This window comes from Gobius niger (genome assembly GCF_951799975.1).
Source record: "Gobius niger genome assembly, chromosome: 8".
Taxonomy (NCBI): domain Eukaryota; kingdom Metazoa; phylum Chordata; class Actinopteri; order Gobiiformes; family Gobiidae; genus Gobius; species Gobius niger.
The window spans coordinates 23,586,255-23,607,932 of record NC_136859.1 but is presented as its reverse complement, the minus strand read 5'-3'; the positions used below and the strand labels follow the sequence as shown (position 1 = coordinate 23,607,932).

Sequence of the window (21,678 nt, the reverse complement as noted above, 5' to 3'; positions counted from 1 at the left end):
CATTGCACACAGATAAAGCTAAATAATTCCTGTACATACCAGACATATTTCAGGTGGCTGTTGGGGGCCTGGGCCGACTTCTCCTCTGTGGGCAGGTATAGCTGCTTCGGGAGCTGCCACAGTCCCGCTCCGTGAAGAATCCCTGTAAAAATATAAAGTGATGAGGAAAGGTTTATTTAGGAAAACATGATTTAAACGGTGTTGTGTCAGTTTTAGCGTTATTCCATAAACCATGTGGTCATTTGACACGTTTCCTCTAAAAAGCAGCAGCAGCAGCAAAGTCATCAAGTCGTTAACATGGCCATAAAGAACATACAAACTTACGCATGATGTAACTGTGCTGCTGTAGTATTTTGAGTGGGACGTAGTATGTGTATACAGTGCATGTCCAAAGTGAGATGTAAGTTATTTGTAACAATATACAACAAGGACAATCAATCAGTAAAGATTGTGTTGTATATGGATGATGTCACTAGTGTATATGGATTGAATCTGTTATGTAAAATACAGAAAAGAGACCAAAAAGGGAAAGAATGTGTGACGAGAACACAACAAAAAAGCTACAAAAGTGGCAACAAGTGATTTCAAGGTGACACAAACGGATGACGTAAACGCAACAAAAAAAATGTCAAAAAAGTAACAACAATGTGGCAACAACGCACGGAAAAAGATTTGTTTAGATGAATCTTGTAGGTCTTATCTTTCAAATGAGGCGCTACTCTTGCATGTAGGCTGCGACCTTTTAGATTTGGATAAAGCCGAACTGGAGAAAATGCGCTCGGTTTAAGCAGAGGTTAAGAGGCTCATTTCAAATAGTGGAAAAAAATGTGTTTGTCCTCCTTTAGTATATTGTGAACTCAGTTATTTGAGGAAATAATACTGAGCAATTAATTACTTACTTAATTTCATGAACTTACAGTTTTCAGTTTTTATCAGTGGAAGTGACCCAGAAAAGTGAACCTGCAAGTTGTGAAATGAACTCATCCCTGTGAGAAATTGGGATCCAACAAATGTGTTAGGAAAGTTAGGAACCACAACTAACAATTTAATTCACTGGCGTCCTCTTTCATTGTATGTAAACAAAACAAATAAAACAAAACAAATAAATTGGGTATAGGGCCTTTAAATGAGCCAATGAAGCTCCTTCTAACAGACTCAGGTTATGCTTTTGTAACTTTTCTGTAGAAAAATATGGAAATGTTCACTGGGAATGGGTCTTAATACACTAGATATGGTTTTGTGACAGAGATTTAGAGTTTAAACAACAGTAAAAGCTATCATCACCTGACCTGGAGTATCTTTTCTGTGGTGCCATGGGGAAATGTATATTAGCCCAACTGGACCTTCACTGAAAGCTACACTAAAGCAAGGCCCCATTTCTTTCCTCAGAGAAGTGCCCTTGGTCTTGGTCAGTCAATGGAGTTTGAATGTTCTGCTGTGTAGGTTTCTTTTCGCCGCTCCAGTTTCCCCTCCCGCTAAAAACATGTACAATAGGCCAGGATCCATGAGTGTGTCCATTAACAGGCAGAAAAATAGAAGATGTAAAACAAATCCCCAGTGTTGGAGCGCCTCTGGATGTTTCCCAGGCTCCTCCACATTACAATAAAACAAACTTGCGTTGGGTTTGTGATGTTATTGCTCACGTACGACTGACTGGGCATGTAAAAGTTAGTCTCGGGGCTTCTGGCGGCGCTCACTGGATTTACAGTTCACAGCATTAAAAACAGAAACGTAAGGTGATACAGTGGAGATTGCCCAGGCACAGACAGATTTACGACCTTCGCTCACTGGAAGTCCTATTGTGTTGATTGTAATGTTTTTGCCTCGGGCTCCGTTGTACAGCGCTTAATGACGTCTCTTTGTTGAATCAATCATACAACTTTATAGATTTTCAATTGAGCATAACCGAAAACCATTATGTAGGTGCTTGCATTAGAAAGCATACGTCACCGTCGCTGATTTGATCTCGTAAAATTAATCTAAGCCGATATCTCAAAGGGGTGATTCGTAAAACTTGTTAAATGTGCTTCAAACATGATTTCATTTATTAGGTCGCTGGAGCGAGTCAGTGAAAACAGTGGTATGTGTAATGAGCGTTGAGTGAGGTGTCCTGGACTGACCGTAACCAGTCTGGGACACCAGCTCGGCCGCTCCTCCGATGGGCTTGGTGAAAACTCCCACGATGCCTTTCCCCACTCCGGAGATGACCCCCTTGGCCGTGCTCCCGGTCGAACTCTGCAGCTCCCAGTTCCTCTGGAAGTTCTGCATGGGCTGGTCCACGATGCCGGCGATGGCTCCTACGCGGACACAGGACATACACACTGGTTCATCTTAAAACGTTTGGGCGGGATACCATAAAACTAAATCTCAATTATTGTCATTAGTTTTATTTTGAATAGGATCAATGAAAAAAAGTTTTATGAATCTTTATGCTTTTCAAAATACATTTATCTGAGAGCGATTTGATTCCTGTGTTCTGATGCTGACTCTTTGCACCTCAATCAATATGTAAAATACAATTGTAAAATAATTAGAATAGCCATCCAGACCACAGTGCAAATACTGCTAAGATCCTCGGACATGGAAACACCAGGCTTTTGGCTTGTTTACGATGCGACAGACAGAGCATCTCGAGGGTTGCATCTGCTGTAAGAGAGAATACGCAGCTGTTTAGTGTCACTGACAGTGTCTCAGGGCGATGACTGCAGTTTTACGGGCCGCTCCGTGTTTATGGAGTCCCTGCTGAGCTGTCGCCACCGCTCTCTCTCAGAGCGCAGTGGGCGGCTGTCTGAGTGTGGCCCGCAGTTCCGCAATACAGCGTCTCATGCATATCAGGTAGCCTTGTTTGGAAATGTAAATACCCCCACTCTGGATATTCAGGTTTCTATAAAGATTTAGTAATGTATAGAAAAACAAACAAACATCTGCGCATTGGTTGCTCATGTGTTGGTGGGCCACGGACCTAACAGGCTGATGCCCAGGCGGGACAGCCCCTGCCTGAGCCCGTCTCCCAGGCTCTCGGGCAGCTGCCTCCTCCACTCCTCCTGTCGCGTGTAGTGCTCCTCGTCCAGGGACAGGCGGTCCATGTTGCGGGCCAGGCTGGTCGCCAGGTTGGTGATGGAGGTCAGCGTGCCTGTGCGCAGATCAGGTGTCACCGTTAAATTCAAGCGCAAATCAGTGCGTCAAGTTACACATTTACCAGGATGGGACTGAAGGATACGATTACAACTTCCAATGCCAACTACTTAAATGCTCCACAAATGAATGATAATCGATTTGAATGCCGGATTAAAACAGTTTCTTCGCAGTACAGTATCCTCTTTCCTTTTGGCTTTTCACTCCTGCATGAAATTATGTGCAGTATTTCCTAGCTGAACATAGAATCCTTTTTCTTTTTAACTTTATAAGCCCAAAATAAACACATTCAGAACATAAGATGCACATTATGACTTTCTTGATACATTGTCACTTAACTGATACAAGTCTACATGATGATCTTTGAAAAGTCAATTAGGTCTTGGCAAACCTTTGGAGATGTGTTTGACAAACGAGGTAGTGCCCCGGGACACTCCGCTGACAAAAGCTCCCGGTCCTCGGGTTAGGCCCTCGTACGGCAGTCGGAAGAAGTCGGACACGCCGTTCCCAATGCTCCGCACCAGACTGGCCGGACTACCCAGGATCTCCAGGGAGCCCACCACCCAGCCTGAACAAGACAAATGTGTGTAATCATTGATCAGATCTTGGTTCAAATTCCTTGAAGAGCAGGGGTTGACTGGCCATCGGGAGCACTGGGAGTTTTCCCGGTGGGCCGATGTACTTTTGGGCCGGTCAGACCAGATGAGCGAACAGGCCCGTACAGCACCACACCGGCCCACAATAGAAAATGCAAGTTCCATTGACACTCTGATGTTTTCTTGAGTTATGGTTCCCAGATAACCTCGTATATAATGAGCAATGGGCCCTCGGATATAACATTACTCATGCCTCATACCATATTTGCTAATATAAGTGAAAAGAGTTTATTGTAACACCCTCCCGGACCCACAAACCCTCTGGCCTCTATTATTTACACGTTTTAGACAAATGTATGTAAAGAAGCGCACGTTGGGAGTTGTCAGGTGACTCACCCTCCTGCCCCTCGTCATCAGTGCCGCAGCGATTCTCGTTTCCATTGAAAGGGTTTACAGTGTTTTTGCCTATTTAGGACTTCGATTTTCCCTCCAGACTTCCCTAACTCCGTGGTGAGTTTTGACATTTCATTACCTAAATCTACCGTGTGATTATTTGGTTGGTTTTGTGAAATTTATTTGTATCACAGTCGCGAGAGGATCCTCCTTAACGGAAAGCGCATTTTAAGATTGCTTAGTATTTTTACAAATGTTAAAGCAACTTGTAAACAACAAGATTAAAGTCTATGAGGTGCTAGCGTGAATTCGGCAGAAACAACATGCAGCTATTGTCCTCTGTTTTGTAGCTTGTACTGTTTTAATTAATGGGCTTATTGTCTTGCTAATGGCCTTGACTGTTGCACTGAATATGATTTTTTAGAGGGCCGGTCTTGACCTAAAAGTCCCGGGCCGAGTCACTCACAACAAACATGAATCTGAATATGCTGAATAAAAGAATGAAAGACTGGCTTTGGTTTAGTTCTGGTTCACTCTCAAATTAAGACGAAGTGAAGCCCTGATTATGGACTGCTTTTGTTAATATGCTGCTCTCAACATCATCCAGGCTCTGACTTGGTTTAACCGCTGTTTAATCCACGTTAACTACTCCAGCATGGTTTTATTCAGTCGACATAAAGACTCGTCCAGCACACCTGCTCCTCTCAGAAACATTCCACATTTAGTGCATGCCCCGTGGGCCCAATCACACCCTGTACCTTTACACTGCCAACTGCAGTTAATGTTGGGAGGCTGCCGCAATAAAAACATTCACAGAACAACACGCACAGCTATTTACATCATCAATAATATTCCGCTAATCCTATTTATTTGCTTTTCCTAACGACACCAAAAAAAATCTTGCGTTAAAGCACTTTTGCACACATTTGCTTAAGAAATCATCCGTGTGGACATTTACCGCCTTTGACTATCTCATCTACTCTCACTGTGAAGTCCCCCCTTTGGAGATGGCACGGCTCATTGGCATTTATGCCCTGACAACTGCATGGCAAAAAAAATCAAATGACCATTTTTCAAGACGCCAAAGGGCCCGGTTCCGCTCCAATCTGCGTCGATTTGCACTTGAGCGATGGGATGCTAATGGGAGGAAAAGCAGGTCCGGTGGGGCCTTAGCGGTTGATCTGGCTTTGCATGGTCTTCCAGTTGTGGTTTTGGTAAAGCACTTGGCCTTGAGGAGGAGCCAATGTTTACAGGGCTGAGTCATGCTTTGAGAAAGACTTTGTTCATGGGTATTGCAGATATGCCTATGTGAATCTTTGGCACATGAAATGACTTCAGTATATGGCAATAAGGGCCTTTTTTCTGCGGTCTAAACTAATAGTAGTTTAAACTGCTGTGGTCTAAACTAATAGTAGTTTAGACCACAGCAGTAAGTGAACTAAACAAATGACACTAAACTCTGATTCTAGTCCCAGATTTATTTTCTTAGAGCACTTCAGGTTAGGGCTACTGTATAACTTTCAGGTTTAGTCCACCCTAAGTCTGGGTTTAGTCCTAATTTGAGCCCTTAGCCTTTGGTCAGTCTCTAACTTAAAGGTGCATTATGCAACTTTTTGTGCCCAAAAAAAAAAAGGTTTTGTGTATTTGACCTTGCAGTGACCCAGCAGCTGTATGAGTGGTAACCTGGTGCCGTTACTTTCCATTAAAGTTGCCTTAATAACGCTCCAGGATCAATTGTTTTCTAGGTTTCTGGTGAGAGGCTCAGTCACCTTCCAAACAATTGATCCTGGAGCATCCGAGAGACCACTGTGATGGGAAGTAAAGACGCCATGCTGACCACTCATACAGCCGTCTGGTCACTACAAGGCCAAATACACACAAATATAAAAAATCCACATAAAAGTTGCACAGTGCATCTTTCAGACTGAAAGGCTTGATAATCCGTTTTATCAAATAATGAATTTGAATGTTCCTTCTTCATAATCATGTAGGACACTGTATTTGACTTCATACCTGCAGAAGTAATCCTAAAAATCGCAAAGCTAATCATTCCCATCATGCAATGCTCCCCGCGGCCCCTGACCCTGTGACGGCTCAGGAGAGGGGAGAGTGACGTGTTGAAATACGAGCAGATTTGGGTGCTCTAACGAGAGGCAGCAGGAGACGCGTCCGGCCCGAGCGGTGATTTTTGATGTGGGGATGACTGCGTTAAAGCGGAACATGTGTGCAGGACGGCGGAGCGGAGGGGTAACGGTGAGCCGCACGTACGGGACAGTCATGGACCACAGGCCTGAGGCGTGAGTCACTGGTGATAAAAGCGATAAATTATGAAATCTCAATCTCCTCTAGGCCTCCAGTGAGCACGGCTTATTTCCTGGGGATTAAATGTTATAAAACTCTTTCGGCCACAAAGCAACAGGATCCCAGGGTCAGGAACGTTTTATTCAACTTAACCTCTAGGATTATAATTATTAAAGTGGAAATTGGGAATTTCCCATTTCTGCAGTTGTAAAAGGAATGATTTATGTCTTGAGATAAATGTAAAGTGCTGCTTTTAGTGATATATCGACATGTTATTACTGAACAAATAGTCGATATGTAAGCAAAAGTGGTTGCATAATGTACTTTTGTTAATTTAAAGGAGTCATGTTTGTGCTTTACATCAACAAACTATTCTGGAGCGCTGTCCGAGGTGCCCTCTTACATCATATAAAGCCTCTAACGGCAAAAGTAGCACTTAGTCACGGCAAAAATCACCATCATTATTGTTTTTCTGCTGCTGCTATTCAGAAATATTAACTTATTAACTGAACTTATGACATTTTATCAAGAGAAGATGAAAATGTGAATTTCCATAACCAACACACATTTAGAAAATGAGATAAAGCCTTTACTGCATCACAGACAGTGAGATATAGTGGAACAAAAAGGCCCCATTCACATTTTTTTTTTAAATGTCACATAATACTCAATGTGTAAGACAGGCAGCGCCCCCACCTGCTCTGAAGAGTGCCCCCGCGGCGTAGTGCATGGCCAGAGCGTGCACCAGCTGTCGGGCCGTGGTGAAGAGCGGCCCCCTCTCGAACAGGGAGAAGGACAGAGGCGTGTGGTCCGACGCGATGTACAGCTTCAGGGAGGCGTGGATGCTGACCAGGACGTTCACTGGCTCCAGGGTCAGTCTGTGTAGCCGCACCGGGTGGACCAGCGCGTGCACTGCCTGGAGGACCTGGGTCGAGATGAAGTTTAAAATATAAATCACACAATGACGATGGCACCATTTGAGCTGAAGGCAAAGCTTAAAAGAATCGGTTTCTCCTACAAGTAGAAATGAGATTCGGTCTATAAATAAATTACATGTTGGGGATTGATGACTTTACTCAAATATAGTCAAATCACAACACTAACCTTATTTAGTCTAGCTTTTCAAAGTTTTTCTCTATTTACCACAGGGAACCAGGCAATCTGTAACCAATTGGGTGCCCACACTGCGGCATTGTGCGGTCGTCTGGTATGTCTGGCCTGAACTGAATGTGCAGCTGCGGTAATGATGCCGTAACTACCTCATCAGGAGCTAAATGAGAGCATGATCTCACGACGTGCACCTGTTCAGGGACTCCGGGCGCGGGTCCAAGCCCCTCCGTGCTCCTCCTCTGCGCCGCTGCCGGGACGTACGTGTGGAACAAAGTCTTGATGTAGTAAACAAAGGTGTCTTCGAGGTAGACTCTGGCCGGCTGCAGATGGAAAATGACCTGAGGAGAAGCACAGGCTGGTGTGATTAGCATTTTATATTCAGGGTTTAGGTAATACCTCTGTAAGATCTTTAAGGCAGGGGGAGCAAAGAGAAGGGATGTGTTTAAACAAATGGAAAAACACTAAAGAGGACTTCTGTGGATTATCTGGCCTCACTTATTTGTCCAATGTTAAACCCTTCGAGTGTGTTAGTGCGGCAAGCAGGTGCCCAAAAGATTATAATAACAAGCCTTAAAATAGAAACAGCACAATCAATTTGAATGTTGAAGTTTAATTTGTAGTTTGGCCAGTCCCAAATCGAGACAAAGTGAGAAGGGTGCATAAGGAAGACCAAACAGCTGGTGCTAGCTCAGGCCACTACACTACAGCGGAGGCACTCTTATATACTGTATCGATTCTACAATTCATTTGTATGTACTGGACATGTACGACAATCCTGTACCTCCTCGACTGTGGTTCGGTCTGCAGCCAGATTGACCTGCAGCTTCAGGAAACAGGCCTGTTTGAACTCCTCCAAAGCTCCGGGACTCTCAAAGGGGTTTGTGTCGCTGCTCCAGACCACGTCGCTCTCCACTGCCCCCCTCTGGTCCTGACACAGCAGCACAGGGAAATGGAAGCTGGCCCGGTTGTACAGCTGGTTGTCCACTTGCAGACTGCAGCAGTAGACTTGAACCACAGAGCCGTCAGATATTAAGGGTGAGGGAAGTGCGCCGTCCGCATAAGGGTCATCCTGTAGGAAGTCTGGAGGTGGCGGGACCGAGGCAGGGGACAGAATCAGCAGCAGTTTGGTTAAAGTCAGTCTGAGCAGCTCCACTGATCCAGACGGGTTTGTGATATCATCATTCAGGACCACACTGGCTTCACTCAGCAGCACTCTGGAGGACAGCGTCAGACTGTGGGGAACAAAGCAAAGAGGAAGTGTAAAACTCAAAAAACAATAAAAGAGTATTATCAAAGTTCTATAAATACTATAAACTATAAATTGCACTTTTTTTTTCATAGTTTGGCTTATACTCCGGAGCGTCTAATATGTGAATATTTCACATGCCACTAGAGGGCACTGCAGGCTAATCGAGCAGAAGAAAGAAAGTTTGGAGTGTGCGAGAAACTGCGGAGGTTACTCTTAGAAACGAAAACAAAAAAAGCTAATCACGGGCTAAAAGCTTGATGGCCACAGCTAGAGGAACGAGTTTGCAAATGAGAACTTGAAAAACATGTTGCCGGGAGAGGCTTGTCAACGGTGCAGTTATATCGTACGTCTATTCAGCCTGTTATTTCTTCTCTTCATTACGCATATTTTGGCTGGTGCGTCTTATGCTCCGGAGCAACATATGGTCTGGAAAATACGGTACTTGAAAGTAAGCTGCTTCCTGCTTAGCTTCAGAAGTTTTAATAATTGACCAAGTTGTAATTTCAAGTCGTCTTCAGAAATTCGTAAATTAATGTGTGGATCATGACAGAATATGTTGGCATAAATTACAAATCTCTGTTGACTTTTAGATGTGTTTTACGTTCAGATTGTAAGAAAGAAGCTCTGAGCTCTGTGTTTTGTTGCTCCTGATTGGTCCTAATGACTTTAAAAATATAAATGCCAATGCAACTTTACACACTTATTACACTTATAAATTTTATGTTTACTAATGCGCAAGTGTTGCAGACTTTTTATCGCTTATTAAAGCTGTTAGCAGTGCTGTCAACAAACAGGTATTTTTACATGCTGAGTGTGAGCTGCTTGGACTGTTTCTGCGAAGGTGCTTTTTCATTCATCTGTTTGCCGTTAGCTTGTGTTGTTACTAATAGACTCTAAAGATTACTATCTGATGTAATTTGTTTACATTCAGCTAATATGTGATTATTTTAATTTCCTGCTCTGCCAAATGACAAAGTAGCGATGTGTTGAAGTCATGGAATAAAGCTGTAAGACTGATCTACTGTATTACTAATTTCATTTATGACAACACCGGCGCTTTTATTGCCCTCCCGTGGTGAAAATTATGTCTGTTTCTTCAATGTTTGGAGTTTAGCAACAACTGCCGCATGTAAAAAATAATCATAAAGCAATTTGGGCACGGCACATAAAAAGACACATGCGCTGATAGCTGTGGGTCAGGCATACCACATGTTTTATTGGTCAAATATGTCAGAAGCGTAACAAGCACTAAAAGAGCAGCCAGTGCATGAGCGGTACCTGCTGTGTGTGTTGATTACAGGGTCCGTGCTGCCCTCTGGTGCCAAAGACAAGAGCAGAGTCCCCCTCTCGTAAGACACATCGATGTAGAGGCAGCCAAAGCCCGGCAGGAACACCACCTGCAACAACAACACGCGAGGTGAGAGCAGAAATAATGAGCGAGCTTTGTGGATCAGGAGTCATGGGCTGAGAGCAATTAAGGACAACATGAAGTGATCGGCCAGAACATTACGACGGCAGATGGATCGCATTTGATATGGGAAGGGTTTTCCTCAATGATGTAGCAAAGAAATCGACTTTTCTTATGCTTCGATGATACTTTTGTAACTATGGGTTGTGGGTGGCGAATAACCGCTTAACTCTCACCTGAACCGAGAACATTTTTCTCCAGTTTGGCTTTACCCAAATCTAAAAAAAAATGTGACAAAAAGTGACAATACTGGGATGAAAATGCGACAAAAAAGTGACAAAAACATGCTGGAAAAGCAACAAAAATACAACAAAAAGGGGACAAAAACATGATGAAAACAGGACAAAAACAAGCAATGAAAAAGCAACAGAAAAGAGAAAAAAAAGTGATGAAAAAAACAACAAAAACATGACGAAAACATGAAAAAAGCCCAGTGACGACAAGACAAAACAGTTATGATCACATTTGTAGGTCTTAGCTTTCAAATGAGGCCTTACACTGTTGCTCTCCAGTCAAGGGTAAAGAGGAACTGGAGAAAATGACCTGATGTTAAGACTTAGTTGTCTCTTCTTTCTTTAGACTTCACTAAATGTTTTAAGACTGAACATGTTCATCACTGCATCTAGAGACAGGAGCGTAAACAATTTAAAGAAAGGCTGTTATGACTATCACTATTTTCAGGCAAAAACTTAAGTGAGATATGAGATGGTAATATCACAAGTAGACACATTTTTACACATTTCAAAATTAATTTGTTGCCAAACCCTCTTAGTCTTATCATTCATGTAATTTCAAATCTCTTGTTGGCATATAAAGCACCTGTGTGTCCTACTATAACCTGCCTCTCTCCGGGTTCAGAAACAAACTCCTCATGTGTAACCAGAGGAAGCTGATCTGTGCTGCACGCTTCACTGCGCAGTCAAAACAAGTCTCACCTTCGACCTTTCACCTCACCCACTGGGGTCACAGACAGACCTCGCCGTAACCAGAGAAACGCAGCCTGGCCCCCAGTTTAACCTGCAGCCCGGTAGACGCAACAGTAAACATTAGCCACTCCGCTCGCTAACATGACGCTGCTCGACTGAAAAACATGGGGAAGACTTTTGTTCCAGTTTAGCCTTGTGATCTTTTTAGTTATAAGACACTAAATAAAAGAACAGCATTAGCTGCTCCGGTTTTGTCATTTTTGTGAAATTGTTTTGACTTGGTCGCATGATCATCGCTAATAAAATGGAGATATACGATGATATTCTTGTAGTATTGCAGTGTGTCTTTGTGACCTCGGTTTGATCGCATATCACAAACTGTGCAAATAATTTTGGGCTGTTTCATGGAAGAAAAAGGTTATGAAAACTTGTGAAACCACCTTTAACCACAATGATGGCTTTACCTGAGTGCCGGGGCAGTTGATGTCTATGGGGTCGGTCCACTCCGTTGCGCTGTGGTCCGAGGAGGTCTTCAGCAGCAAAGTGGGCAGTGCATCTTTCTGCCGGCACTCAGGGAAACTGGAGAAGTGGTGGTACAGCTCATGGTGCCGGGAGCTGTTGGCCGGCAAAGGAAGGCAGTAGATCTCAGCCCGGGGAGTCTCTAAACAAAGAGCAGATCAAAAACATTTTTTTAGTTTTCACGTGGTTTTACAAGTGGCTTTTAATGGCAATATGTAAGTCACCTTCACAAGTTTCCTTCAGCAGCAGCGGGATGGGGCACTTGTTGTGGATGATCATTCGTGGGCAGTGGTCTTCGTTTAGCGTAATGTACGTCACCCCGAGGTGCTCCTGGTACGTCAGCACCAACGCTCTGCAGCACACGCATTATAAACATAGCCATAAATATAAATCATGAACAAGAATCGCCCAAAAACCACAAACTGATAAGAGTCCCACCCACCACAATGACCAAATCCCTCAGAGGGCCGTATGAAACCAGGCCAATCATGATCATTTATTATGTGGGCTGTGGAACAAATCAAAGTGGTCAAATAGCATAAGAATATATCATCTAGCTTCCATTTTAGTAGAGATACGTTTTGCTTTGGGCATTCATTTCTATCAAAGCAGCAAAATTAGGATTATATGTTTAATCTCTAAGGTAGTACATTTTGTAGATCTGGCGTACCAACTGTTCACACACAAGTTAATGCTTTTCTCATGTTTTTAAATTCAGTTTGAACGTGAGAACTTCAGTGTTGTCTCCATTGTTTCAGTCACTGTTCTTCAATGTTATGTTGGGTATAATGGTCAACACGTGCTCTCTATAGATAGACAACCCCAAATCACTGGAAAAGTAAGTATGCGCATCAATTGAGACCCGCGATAAGTAGAGATTGGCTAAGTTAGATCAAGTGCTCTGGCCCGGTATTGGGCCTGACAGTGGAAAGACTGAGGGCATTTCTCTGTGTGCTTCATGGCCAGACTTTAACAAGCTGTGACCGCTTACGGTGCCTCCTCTCCTTACTTCTCATGCCAGCTAAGAGTTCGGCAACCTGCTCTAAATCGACTGTCCCCGCCAGAAAAACCGCACATGTTCCACCGCACCCACCTGCTGCTCGGGCCACCCCGCGAGTCGGCTTCCCCGGGCACGGGCACGGACACGCTCTGGCGGGGTAGGTCTGGGCGCACCGGGACAGGCAGGCTCCACTGTGAGGACCCAGGCGGTGGGAGGAGACTGAAGAGCATGTGCTTCAGAGGCAGAGGGAACTCCGCGCTGCCCTGGACGCTGGTTTGGAGGAGGTCCCAGCAGGGCACGGAGCATGGTCTACCCCGTGACGACTGCTCACAGGGAGGCAGGGTGATCGCTGTGGTCTCAGGGATCTGACAGGCCTAGAACAACAGGACACCGTGGCAATTAGGAATTAAGTGTAAATCGTGTCACAAATGGCAACATATATACAAATAATCTCATTATTATGGAACTTAAAACAATCCTTATCCATTTGTATTGCACACCCATATGCTTGTATTAAGTTATGACTTTGAGTTTGAAGAAGTATTGTATTGTAATGTGAGAATAATGAATCTACTAAAACCTTGAAACCTTGTGCTTATACTAATTATTTTAACACACTGGCCTTGAATAAAAAGGCCAAGCTAATCTTGACTGAAGAATGTGTGTTTGTAGGCACTTGTATTTTGTGGTTTTCCAAGTGTTCCTCTGTAGTCATTTAGAGAAAACAAATGGAATGTGTATGGATAAAAAAATGTCTTTCATGATTACGATTACTGAGCTATATTGCTCAGCCGTAGGTTAAACGGGGTAAAAGGAAACATGGGACACTAAAAAGCAGGATATTGGGGAAATCCCAGACCAGAGTGACACGGAGGAGCATATAAGAGCAGACAGAGACAACAGAAGAAAAAGATTCCAGTGATTACAACAAAAGATACATAGAAAAACCACGTTATTATTGTACTCTCTTCTTTCTCCCACTAAGCTCAGCGCTAAATTGGTAGCAGAGAAGTCCTGCCGCGCTGGTTTAGCATCCAGTGAGCAGGGATTAGCCACTAAGCATGATGAATAGGGCAAGTAGAAAGGCATTCCTGCCCTTGTTTGTGGTCTATGTTATTGTTAAGACCAGTGCCTGTTATTTAGAACTTCTTTTTAAGGTTTTTCAGTCAATTAGCGGCAACTGGCAGGCCCCATCGCAGCCGTTTCTGAGGGGATCTGAAAGGAATGACATCACGGTATTGTTGGTCTCTTTGGGGACAAGTAGTAGATGAAAGCGAGAAGAAAAACCTGCATCCAATTCTGGGTGTTTGTCTAATGTCCCTATGAAGTGCCATTGCCACATGGTTAGAGCGAACTGGGGAGCAGCAGCGTGATCTTATGGAAAACGGCTTGCTACATCTCTGCAGCAAGTTAGCCTTCCCTTGGGAATCAATAGACAAAATGCAGGCCTTTTTTAAATACATGGAAACATAGACAAAGCACTGGGCTTATGGTTGGCGAGGTAGCACAACGGTATTCGCCTGGACACATTGGATGTTTTAGTGTTTGGGAGAATTGGTGCGAACAGATAAGCCAGTGGGAATAAAATACTGGCCTTGTCGAGGAGGAAAACTTGCATGTTTGGATAGTACGTGGTGCCAACTCAAACAGTTGTTTTACATCTTTAAATAAATGGAGTAACGTTTAGAAAAATAGCTGGGTTTGACAGCACTGCCATCATTTCATTAGTCAAAAAAGACATCCGCATATGCTTGCAAAACTTCCCTTTGAAACTTATTGCATTTTTGTCTCGCGGGAGGCACAAGTGAAGATGATTTAGGAGATTTTTGGAGAGGAGGCAGGGTGTTTTTGAGAGTTACCTGGTCGTGGCTTCCCAGAGAGTGCTTTGTCAGCAGAGGTCTGTACTCGACGCTGTGAGAAGTGTTGTTGACCAAAACCGTCCTATCCTCGATTTGAAGGATTTGGATGCCGTGTCTCACAACCGATGACACACAAAACTGGCAGAGCTGGAAGAAAAAGAAAACAACAAAGTGACACAAATGAATCAAAATACTTCGACGATAGCCTCATCACAAGGGAAAGTTTTAAGGAATCCATAAATTTGTCCCGTAATCGACGACACATGTTAGACAACAAACAATGCTAATGCTATTGTCCCAAAATTTTAGAGGGATTACATGAAGCTTTGACATTAACAATTGTTGCACTTATTAGCAACAGATGGTACTTTTTTTTTTTTTCAAGAAATATGTTTATAAAAGAAAAAAGATTAGGTTAAATTAGAAGTGACAGACGGATTTATATTTCCTCATTTCCTACAGTTCATTCTGAAAATATTCAGCTGGGAAAAAGTAACCAAGTTACCGATAAATATGACAAGAGCTCGCTACTCCATCTGGTGGCAGAGAACGGTAACTCTTCATATTGCACAACTGTAGAAAAGTACTGTGGAAAATATAGTCCATGTGTCTGAACTAGGGATGCACCGATCCGATACTGGTATCGGATATTGGAGCCGATACTGGAAAAAATACAATCGGGTATGAGCTACAAATATCCGATAGAGTTTGGGAAATTCTACAGTTACCATGGAGATTCGCCATCTTTGCAGCTGCTAGCATACATTTCCTTTGACTAACATTAGATAAAAACAGTATAAAAAGTGGAGAAAATAGCCGTGGAACAACTTCAATTAGCTGCTGAGTTACTGCTGGCAAATGAATCTAACACACTGTGGTGTCCCAGTTTTTTTAATGTGAACAATAACTCCAGTATTTTAACTTTTAAAACCTCCATTAGTTTACAATTGCTGCTACTCCCATAATGCTTAACGATATGACGTCAACAACTTTTACCATCTAAATCTAAGTGAATATGGGCCTGCTGTATATCATTTTAAAGGGGAGAAGACGGGAGAGACAGGAGAATTCAATCGCTGAGTTAGTTAACCTCCGCAAATGTGTATTTGATCGCCACGCGCAAAATTCCGTGGTTAGCATTAGCATGCAAAAGCTAGCGGGAGCTAACGCTAATGCTAAAGAAAACTAATCGAGGCTGGGTCAGAAACTATGATAGAAATACTAAAGTAGCCGAACAAAGAAATAACAGATTTGAACATATTGTAATGATTAGATCACTTCATGTAAGTTGTTTATATTAATGTAACCTAAAGCCTGTCATATACCCAAAGATATTTAGTGTGGAAAGTCCAGTGATCATTGCTAAATTTTATCAAAAGAGTTTATCAATTGATACAATTGATAATTGATCTGTAATATCATGACAATGCAACTTTATTGATCTTAAAATGGAGAAAAGAGTCAATTAAATGTTTCACTCAGAGAAAGCCACTATTAAGAAAGTCTCTTGGTATCGGTAAATATCGGATATCGACAGACACTCAAACCCCAATATCGGTATCAGTAGCAAAAAAGTTGGATTGGTGCATCTCTAGCCTGAACGGCATCTTTTTTTACCTTCTGTTTCCCGGGGAAGGCCCCCAATGTGATGTCGGCCTCCACAAAGCCCTCTTCGTCCAGTGTGACGACCTCTGGGCTCTGACCCTCCTTCCACCGCGGGGAGGTCAAGTCGTGCACCAGTTTCAAAGCGGTCGATTTGTGGACGGTGTTGGTGTCGGCCCAGTAGATGCCAATCTGAAAGGCCTCCTGGGCGCACAGGGGCAGAAAGGACTTAGAATTACTCAGAGGAAGAGCATATTACAATGTTAAGAGAAATAGAAATCATAACTCTAAAAAGCTCTACTCTCAGCTTTTATAATAACAGACTATTGTGGCGGAACACATATATGCTGTGGATTTGGTTCATGTCTTTTCTATATAAAACGTACAAAAAATGCATTAGTAAAAAAATGTCACATCCTATTCTGACCAACTGAAATGTTAGATCTCTTTCTAGTTTCCCTGACTGCAGTGGATACATAGCTGAGCTCAAACAGTCCTGGCATATGTCAGCTGTTGGCCATGTAAAAAGAACATAGCTTAGGTGCCCTGCAAATGCTTCACTGACAATTGCATGGGTTTCTGTCGTGCACCGAAGTTTGCCAGTCCGGCCTCATAAACCCATCAGATGTGAGTCCTCTCTTGACGTGCCATGATAAATAGCAGGCACTATGGAAACAATGCTTTATTTGTTTCTATTTTACAACCTATTGCACGTCTACACTGCTTGTTATGTGGTACGCTTCGTGCTGGAGCGTATCTGCACTTGTTCTTTGATACGTTGCCTCTTTTAGTTTAGTGAAAGCAAATAGAGAAAAAGAAGGGGAAAAAAAACATCTGGAGACTGCTTCTGATCTCGACAGCGAACGAGAAGACATGCCTACAATATTCAGTGACAGAGTTTGGCTACAGATGAAGACCAAGACTGGGAATAGGCTGCAGATCTGCAGAATGAGCTAAGAGTTTGTGCCTATTAGACGACACTGGAAATAGCAAAGTGGATTTAGATTAATGCTAGCGTCACATCAAAAGGTTTCCATCTCTTGATTGAAACAAAATATATTTTTAAGTGCAAATGCAATTAACAATTAGTGAACAGGAAGAATGAGTATAAATGAGGGGTACTTTAAGGCCACTGGTTTCGCGAAGAATGTAAGCAATAATACCACTGTGGAACAATTACACGGGCAGTTTGGCAAATACGGTCCCAATCAAAGGTTTAAGACCGGTTGAAAGATGGCATAAAATTCACATTTTATATGGTTGGATCTTATCAACGCTCCAAGTAGAACTTCAATATGCAACAAAAACTACAATTAAAGTGAAATAGTTTTGCAGCTGATCAAAAGTTGTTGAGCAGCATAAGCAGGGGCTATAGCAGCACTCCATCACTGCTGAGGTGGGAAGCAGTGGAATCAAAGATGGAAGTTTATTAGTAGAGCGCTTTTCACACAAGTCACCCAAAGCGCTTCAGACAGTTTTGAATTTCTTAAAAGATCCTGACGGAACAAAAAAGAAAAAAAAAATGTCCCCAGCACTGAGACGGAGGATTTGATTTGTCCGTCAAGACATTGGATGATCCTCGACCCAAATTAAAGTTGTTACTGGTGCCTACGGCAGCCCAATAGCTATCAGAGAATCAAAGGCATCGACAGAACTGCCCGTTTGGACTTTGCAACATGAGACATTGAAAGGTGGAGGCTTCAGGTGGTGCAGGCTCTGTGCAGATGTTACAGAGAGCATGACTGACAACCTTGTCTGTGCATTCACAGCTTCAACAAAACAATGCTACAGTTCACAATGCCCGCAGGACAAAGGACGTCTTCCAGCAGAAAAACATCACTCTTTTGGACCATCCTGTATGTTCTCCTGATCTAAAAGGTAGTTTACAAAAAGGAACAACAGTTCCAGACAGTAGATTTCGTCTTCACCACTTATAGTAATGTTCCCACTCACCTCCTGGAAACACTTGCATCAAACATGCCGCAACTAATCAAAAGAGGATGAGTTGAGGCACTCTGAATTTGCAGAAAATCTTATTTATTAACTGAATGACCTGCAACTCATGTCATGCCTCATGAACACTTTATTGTAGCTTCTTTTCATGCTTTTTTTTGACTGCTTAAAATGACAGAGGTGAGTTACCGATCATTTTACTACATGTTGTGAAAGTGTTTTAACATTGTATGTGACAAATAAATGTCTGTCTGTCTGTCTGTCTGTCTGTCTGTCTGTCTGTCTGTCTGTCTGTCTGTCTGTCTGTCTGTCTGTCTGTCTGTCTGTCTGTCTGTCTGTCTGTCTGTCTGTCTGTCTGTCTGTCTGTCTGTCTGTCTGTCTGTCTGTCTGTCTGTCTGTCTGTCTGTCTGCCTAATGTTGTTTTTAGTTTAATTGTTGTTTCAATGAAAGGTTTATTAAAAATGTTTTTGTGTCACTCTCATTTATTTTTGTAGGATATTGAAGTTCAATGTAGAACATTGATAAGATCCAACCATGCCAAATGTGATTAATAATAAAAAAAGAAGTCATCATAAAAAAGATCACACTTAATGTCATTATCTTGGAATATGCCCAAGCCATCAGGGAAGGAAAACTTTCATTTTCTCAGCCATTCTTCTGTCTCAGCATTGTGTTTTTATTTCACACTACTACCTTAAAGTTTGGAGGCACGATGACCTTCCCGGCTGGTATCTGCACCACGATGGTCTCTCCCTCAAAAAGCCACAGGTCCCACTGGGAGTGGTTGGCCAGCAGAGCCCAGGGCAGCAGCTCCACCAGCAGAGTGTTGAGACCAGGCTTCCAGCAGGACAGCTTCACCTGCATGGGACTGTCCCACTGAGCCAGGGGCTCCGAAACAGGCCTGCGGGACAAGGAAAACACACTAACCAAAAACCCACATCACTCACTATTAAACAATAATAATAATTACTGCAAATGAATGCACAAAAAAAAGCAATCCTTAGAAGTTCCTGGAAAGGTTACGTTTGCAAGCAGCTTATGCAACTCAAAGAGCAATTGACAGGCCGAGTGCAGAGGGACAGGCATAGAGCAGCAGACAGACACATCAAGTCCCTGACACAGCATTCATTTCACAGTCCTCATGTGTTTGTGAACCCTAAACAGGACCCAGAGCCAAACAAACAGCCTTCAGAAAAACTGTGCACTTCAAACACGTCAGATGTGGCCTCGCTTCACCAGGGCTGCCTCCGGCGCTCTGCTCGAATCAATAACTCAAACTTCAAATTCACTTTTAAGTCAGTTACTTGATTGGATGGTTCATTCCCAGGTATGGATAAAGGGTAGCTGCATCAAATGAATATGATATTGCTTGCTAGTTGGGAGGCAGTTAATTTGCTGTGGATAACATGCAAAAGAACATTTGAAGTTTCATTATTTTAGAGGTTCTTATGTTACAAATTCATTGTTCCCTCATGAATCATTAATAGAGATGTCCACACATATCTATTCATCAAACTGTATCTACTATACAGAGTCAAATAGAAATCAAAATTGTAACTTGGCAGCATCAGAGAAGGTCAAACTCGAGTGACCGCTGGCTCGCTCTGGTGATGGAATATGAGCAATCGGGACCATAGCAATTTCATTTCTCGCACTAATGATTGAAGACTTTGGCAACTTTGCCCACTCATGTAAAAATGGGACCCAAAATAATAGCGGTAATAGTCATTCTTTACAGTGTATTTTGTTTGTGTAGTTAGTTGTGTAATTGGGCTTTGACATTAACAGCGCGGGTAGCAGAGTGTGAGCTCATAAATCACATCACACGGCTCACAAACAAGTAATTGAAAGAAATGGGGCTTCTGTCAGAACTGCCAACTCCGAGGCCGAGGGCAAAATAGGTGTGAATGCGGAGTTTTCACACAAACCTCAGCAACTCCGGGACCAACCACGACACAAGCAGTTTGTGTAATGATCCTAGAGATGCCATTAAAAGGCCAACTGAGCAAGAAAAGTAACAGCTACCACTTTCAACTTCCTCTGCCCCTTTGAGACACAATATTTACACGCTCCACATCAAGAGCGGGTTTGGACTCTCTCCTGGTGCCCTGAAAAGAGCAGTATATAATGGCAATTGCATCAGCTCTGTTATCGACATTAGCAAAAATATACAACTTTAATCATGTTGTGTCATTTGTGTCCAAGTTTGAAGAGTGTTTAGGTACTGAAATCACTGCAATTAATCCTCAAGTAACTTTCTCACCACTGGGTTCCAAAGTTGAACGGTTATAGTTCTTTCTGCCAATTGACCACGCTATGCACCCAAGTACTCAAACAATAGCGTCTAAATCAAGCAAATGTAAACTAAGCGCTGTTGAGAATCTTGTTTTACCACACAGGAGAGGACAGAATGTTTTAACAAATGTATGACACAATTTGGTTACAAATTAGTAACTGTCCATAGTATAGTAAGTTTACCAGAAAACCAAACAAATATGGACAATAAAACAATACTCTGGTAAAATAAGTCTGATTAACACTCATATGGGATGACATGAGTTGGCCAAACTATTGGATCAAACAAAAACACTTGGAGCACGTAGCCAAATCACACCACCAGACATCAGTCACCCTGATGGCTTGACAGTGCATTGAATGCGACATGAAAAGGTAAGCATAGCTGCTCTTTGTTACTGAACAGTGGTGTAATGCACATGTGGTGTGGCTGCTGTGTGAGCTGCAGTGAGCAGAGAAACACAGCCAGGCACCTTCAGACAGATGGGCCACATGTCCAGCAGATCTAACTCTGAGGCGAGAGAGAAAGGAGAGAGAAACCAATGTCTTCAAGATGTGAGTTTGACTGGTGTGTGACAAGAGATGGCTCCCAGAGTGACACGTGTGGACAGCGTCTTAAATGAGCTGCTGTACGTTATGGTGCAGCGTGTAAAAAGTAAAGCTACAGCAACTTGCAAATCATACCCAAGTACATCCATTTTTCCTACACAAAACTAGAGTACACATGAGGGAGTTGCACCCCATACCACTGGCACCACTCACTCACGCTACATTCACACAGGCAGGCTGGAGAAGTGTCTAGTCCAAGGACACAATGACAGTCTGCAGCTGCTGGAGCCCGAAAGCACTCTACATTACTGATATATTTATGTTTTCATAGTTTTCTCCAACAGTAGATTGGCGCTTGCACAGTGTATATAACATTTGCATATCCAAAGATGTGCACACAACACTGAAACCGCTGGCAATAATCTGCTGCCAAGTTTTAACTGGATGCAAGGCCCTGAGAGCTGTGTGAGAAAGTGGGAAGGCGACAGTGACAGACTAAATCTCCGGTCTGTGGGGACACAGCGGTCGTCTGAAGCCCGGCTCGGCTTTGTCTTTAGACTGAACTGTTTTATGAAGTGAACAAAGGCTGTGCAAAGACAAGAAGCCTCTGTCATTAAAGGTCTGTTGTGCAACAGTGGTCGAGGCTGAAAACACAGAGATACTTATGCTGTGCCTTGCAGTACACCAATAAAGTACATGAACATAAGCAGGCTTACATGAAGT

At 42.9% G+C, this 21,678-nt stretch overlaps 1 protein-coding gene across 1 annotated transcript in view; it reads right to left on the bottom strand.

Moving 5' to 3' along the window:
- Positions 1-21,678, bottom strand: part of vps13b (vacuolar protein sorting 13 homolog B) — a 265,484-nt gene that overhangs the window by 3,899 nt on the left and 239,907 nt on the right. The window contains exons 52-65 of the mRNA XM_079561422.1: positions 18,805-19,012; positions 16,174-16,362; positions 14,557-14,703; positions 12,791-13,071; positions 11,922-12,049; positions 11,643-11,839; positions 10,063-10,181; positions 8,317-8,767; positions 7,727-7,873; positions 7,122-7,350; positions 3,527-3,703; positions 2,963-3,133; positions 2,121-2,297; positions 40-142 (exon numbers count right to left, since the gene is read on the bottom strand). Of these exons, the coding sequence (XP_079417548.1) occupies positions 40-142; positions 2,121-2,297; positions 2,963-3,133; positions 3,527-3,703; positions 7,122-7,350; positions 7,727-7,873; positions 8,317-8,767; positions 10,063-10,181; positions 11,643-11,839; positions 11,922-12,049; positions 12,791-13,071; positions 14,557-14,703; positions 16,174-16,362; positions 18,805-19,012 (2,724 nt within the window). The remainder of the gene's footprint in view (positions 1-39; positions 143-2,120; positions 2,298-2,962; positions 3,134-3,526; positions 3,704-7,121; positions 7,351-7,726; positions 7,874-8,316; positions 8,768-10,062; positions 10,182-11,642; positions 11,840-11,921; positions 12,050-12,790; positions 13,072-14,556; positions 14,704-16,173; positions 16,363-18,804; positions 19,013-21,678) is intronic.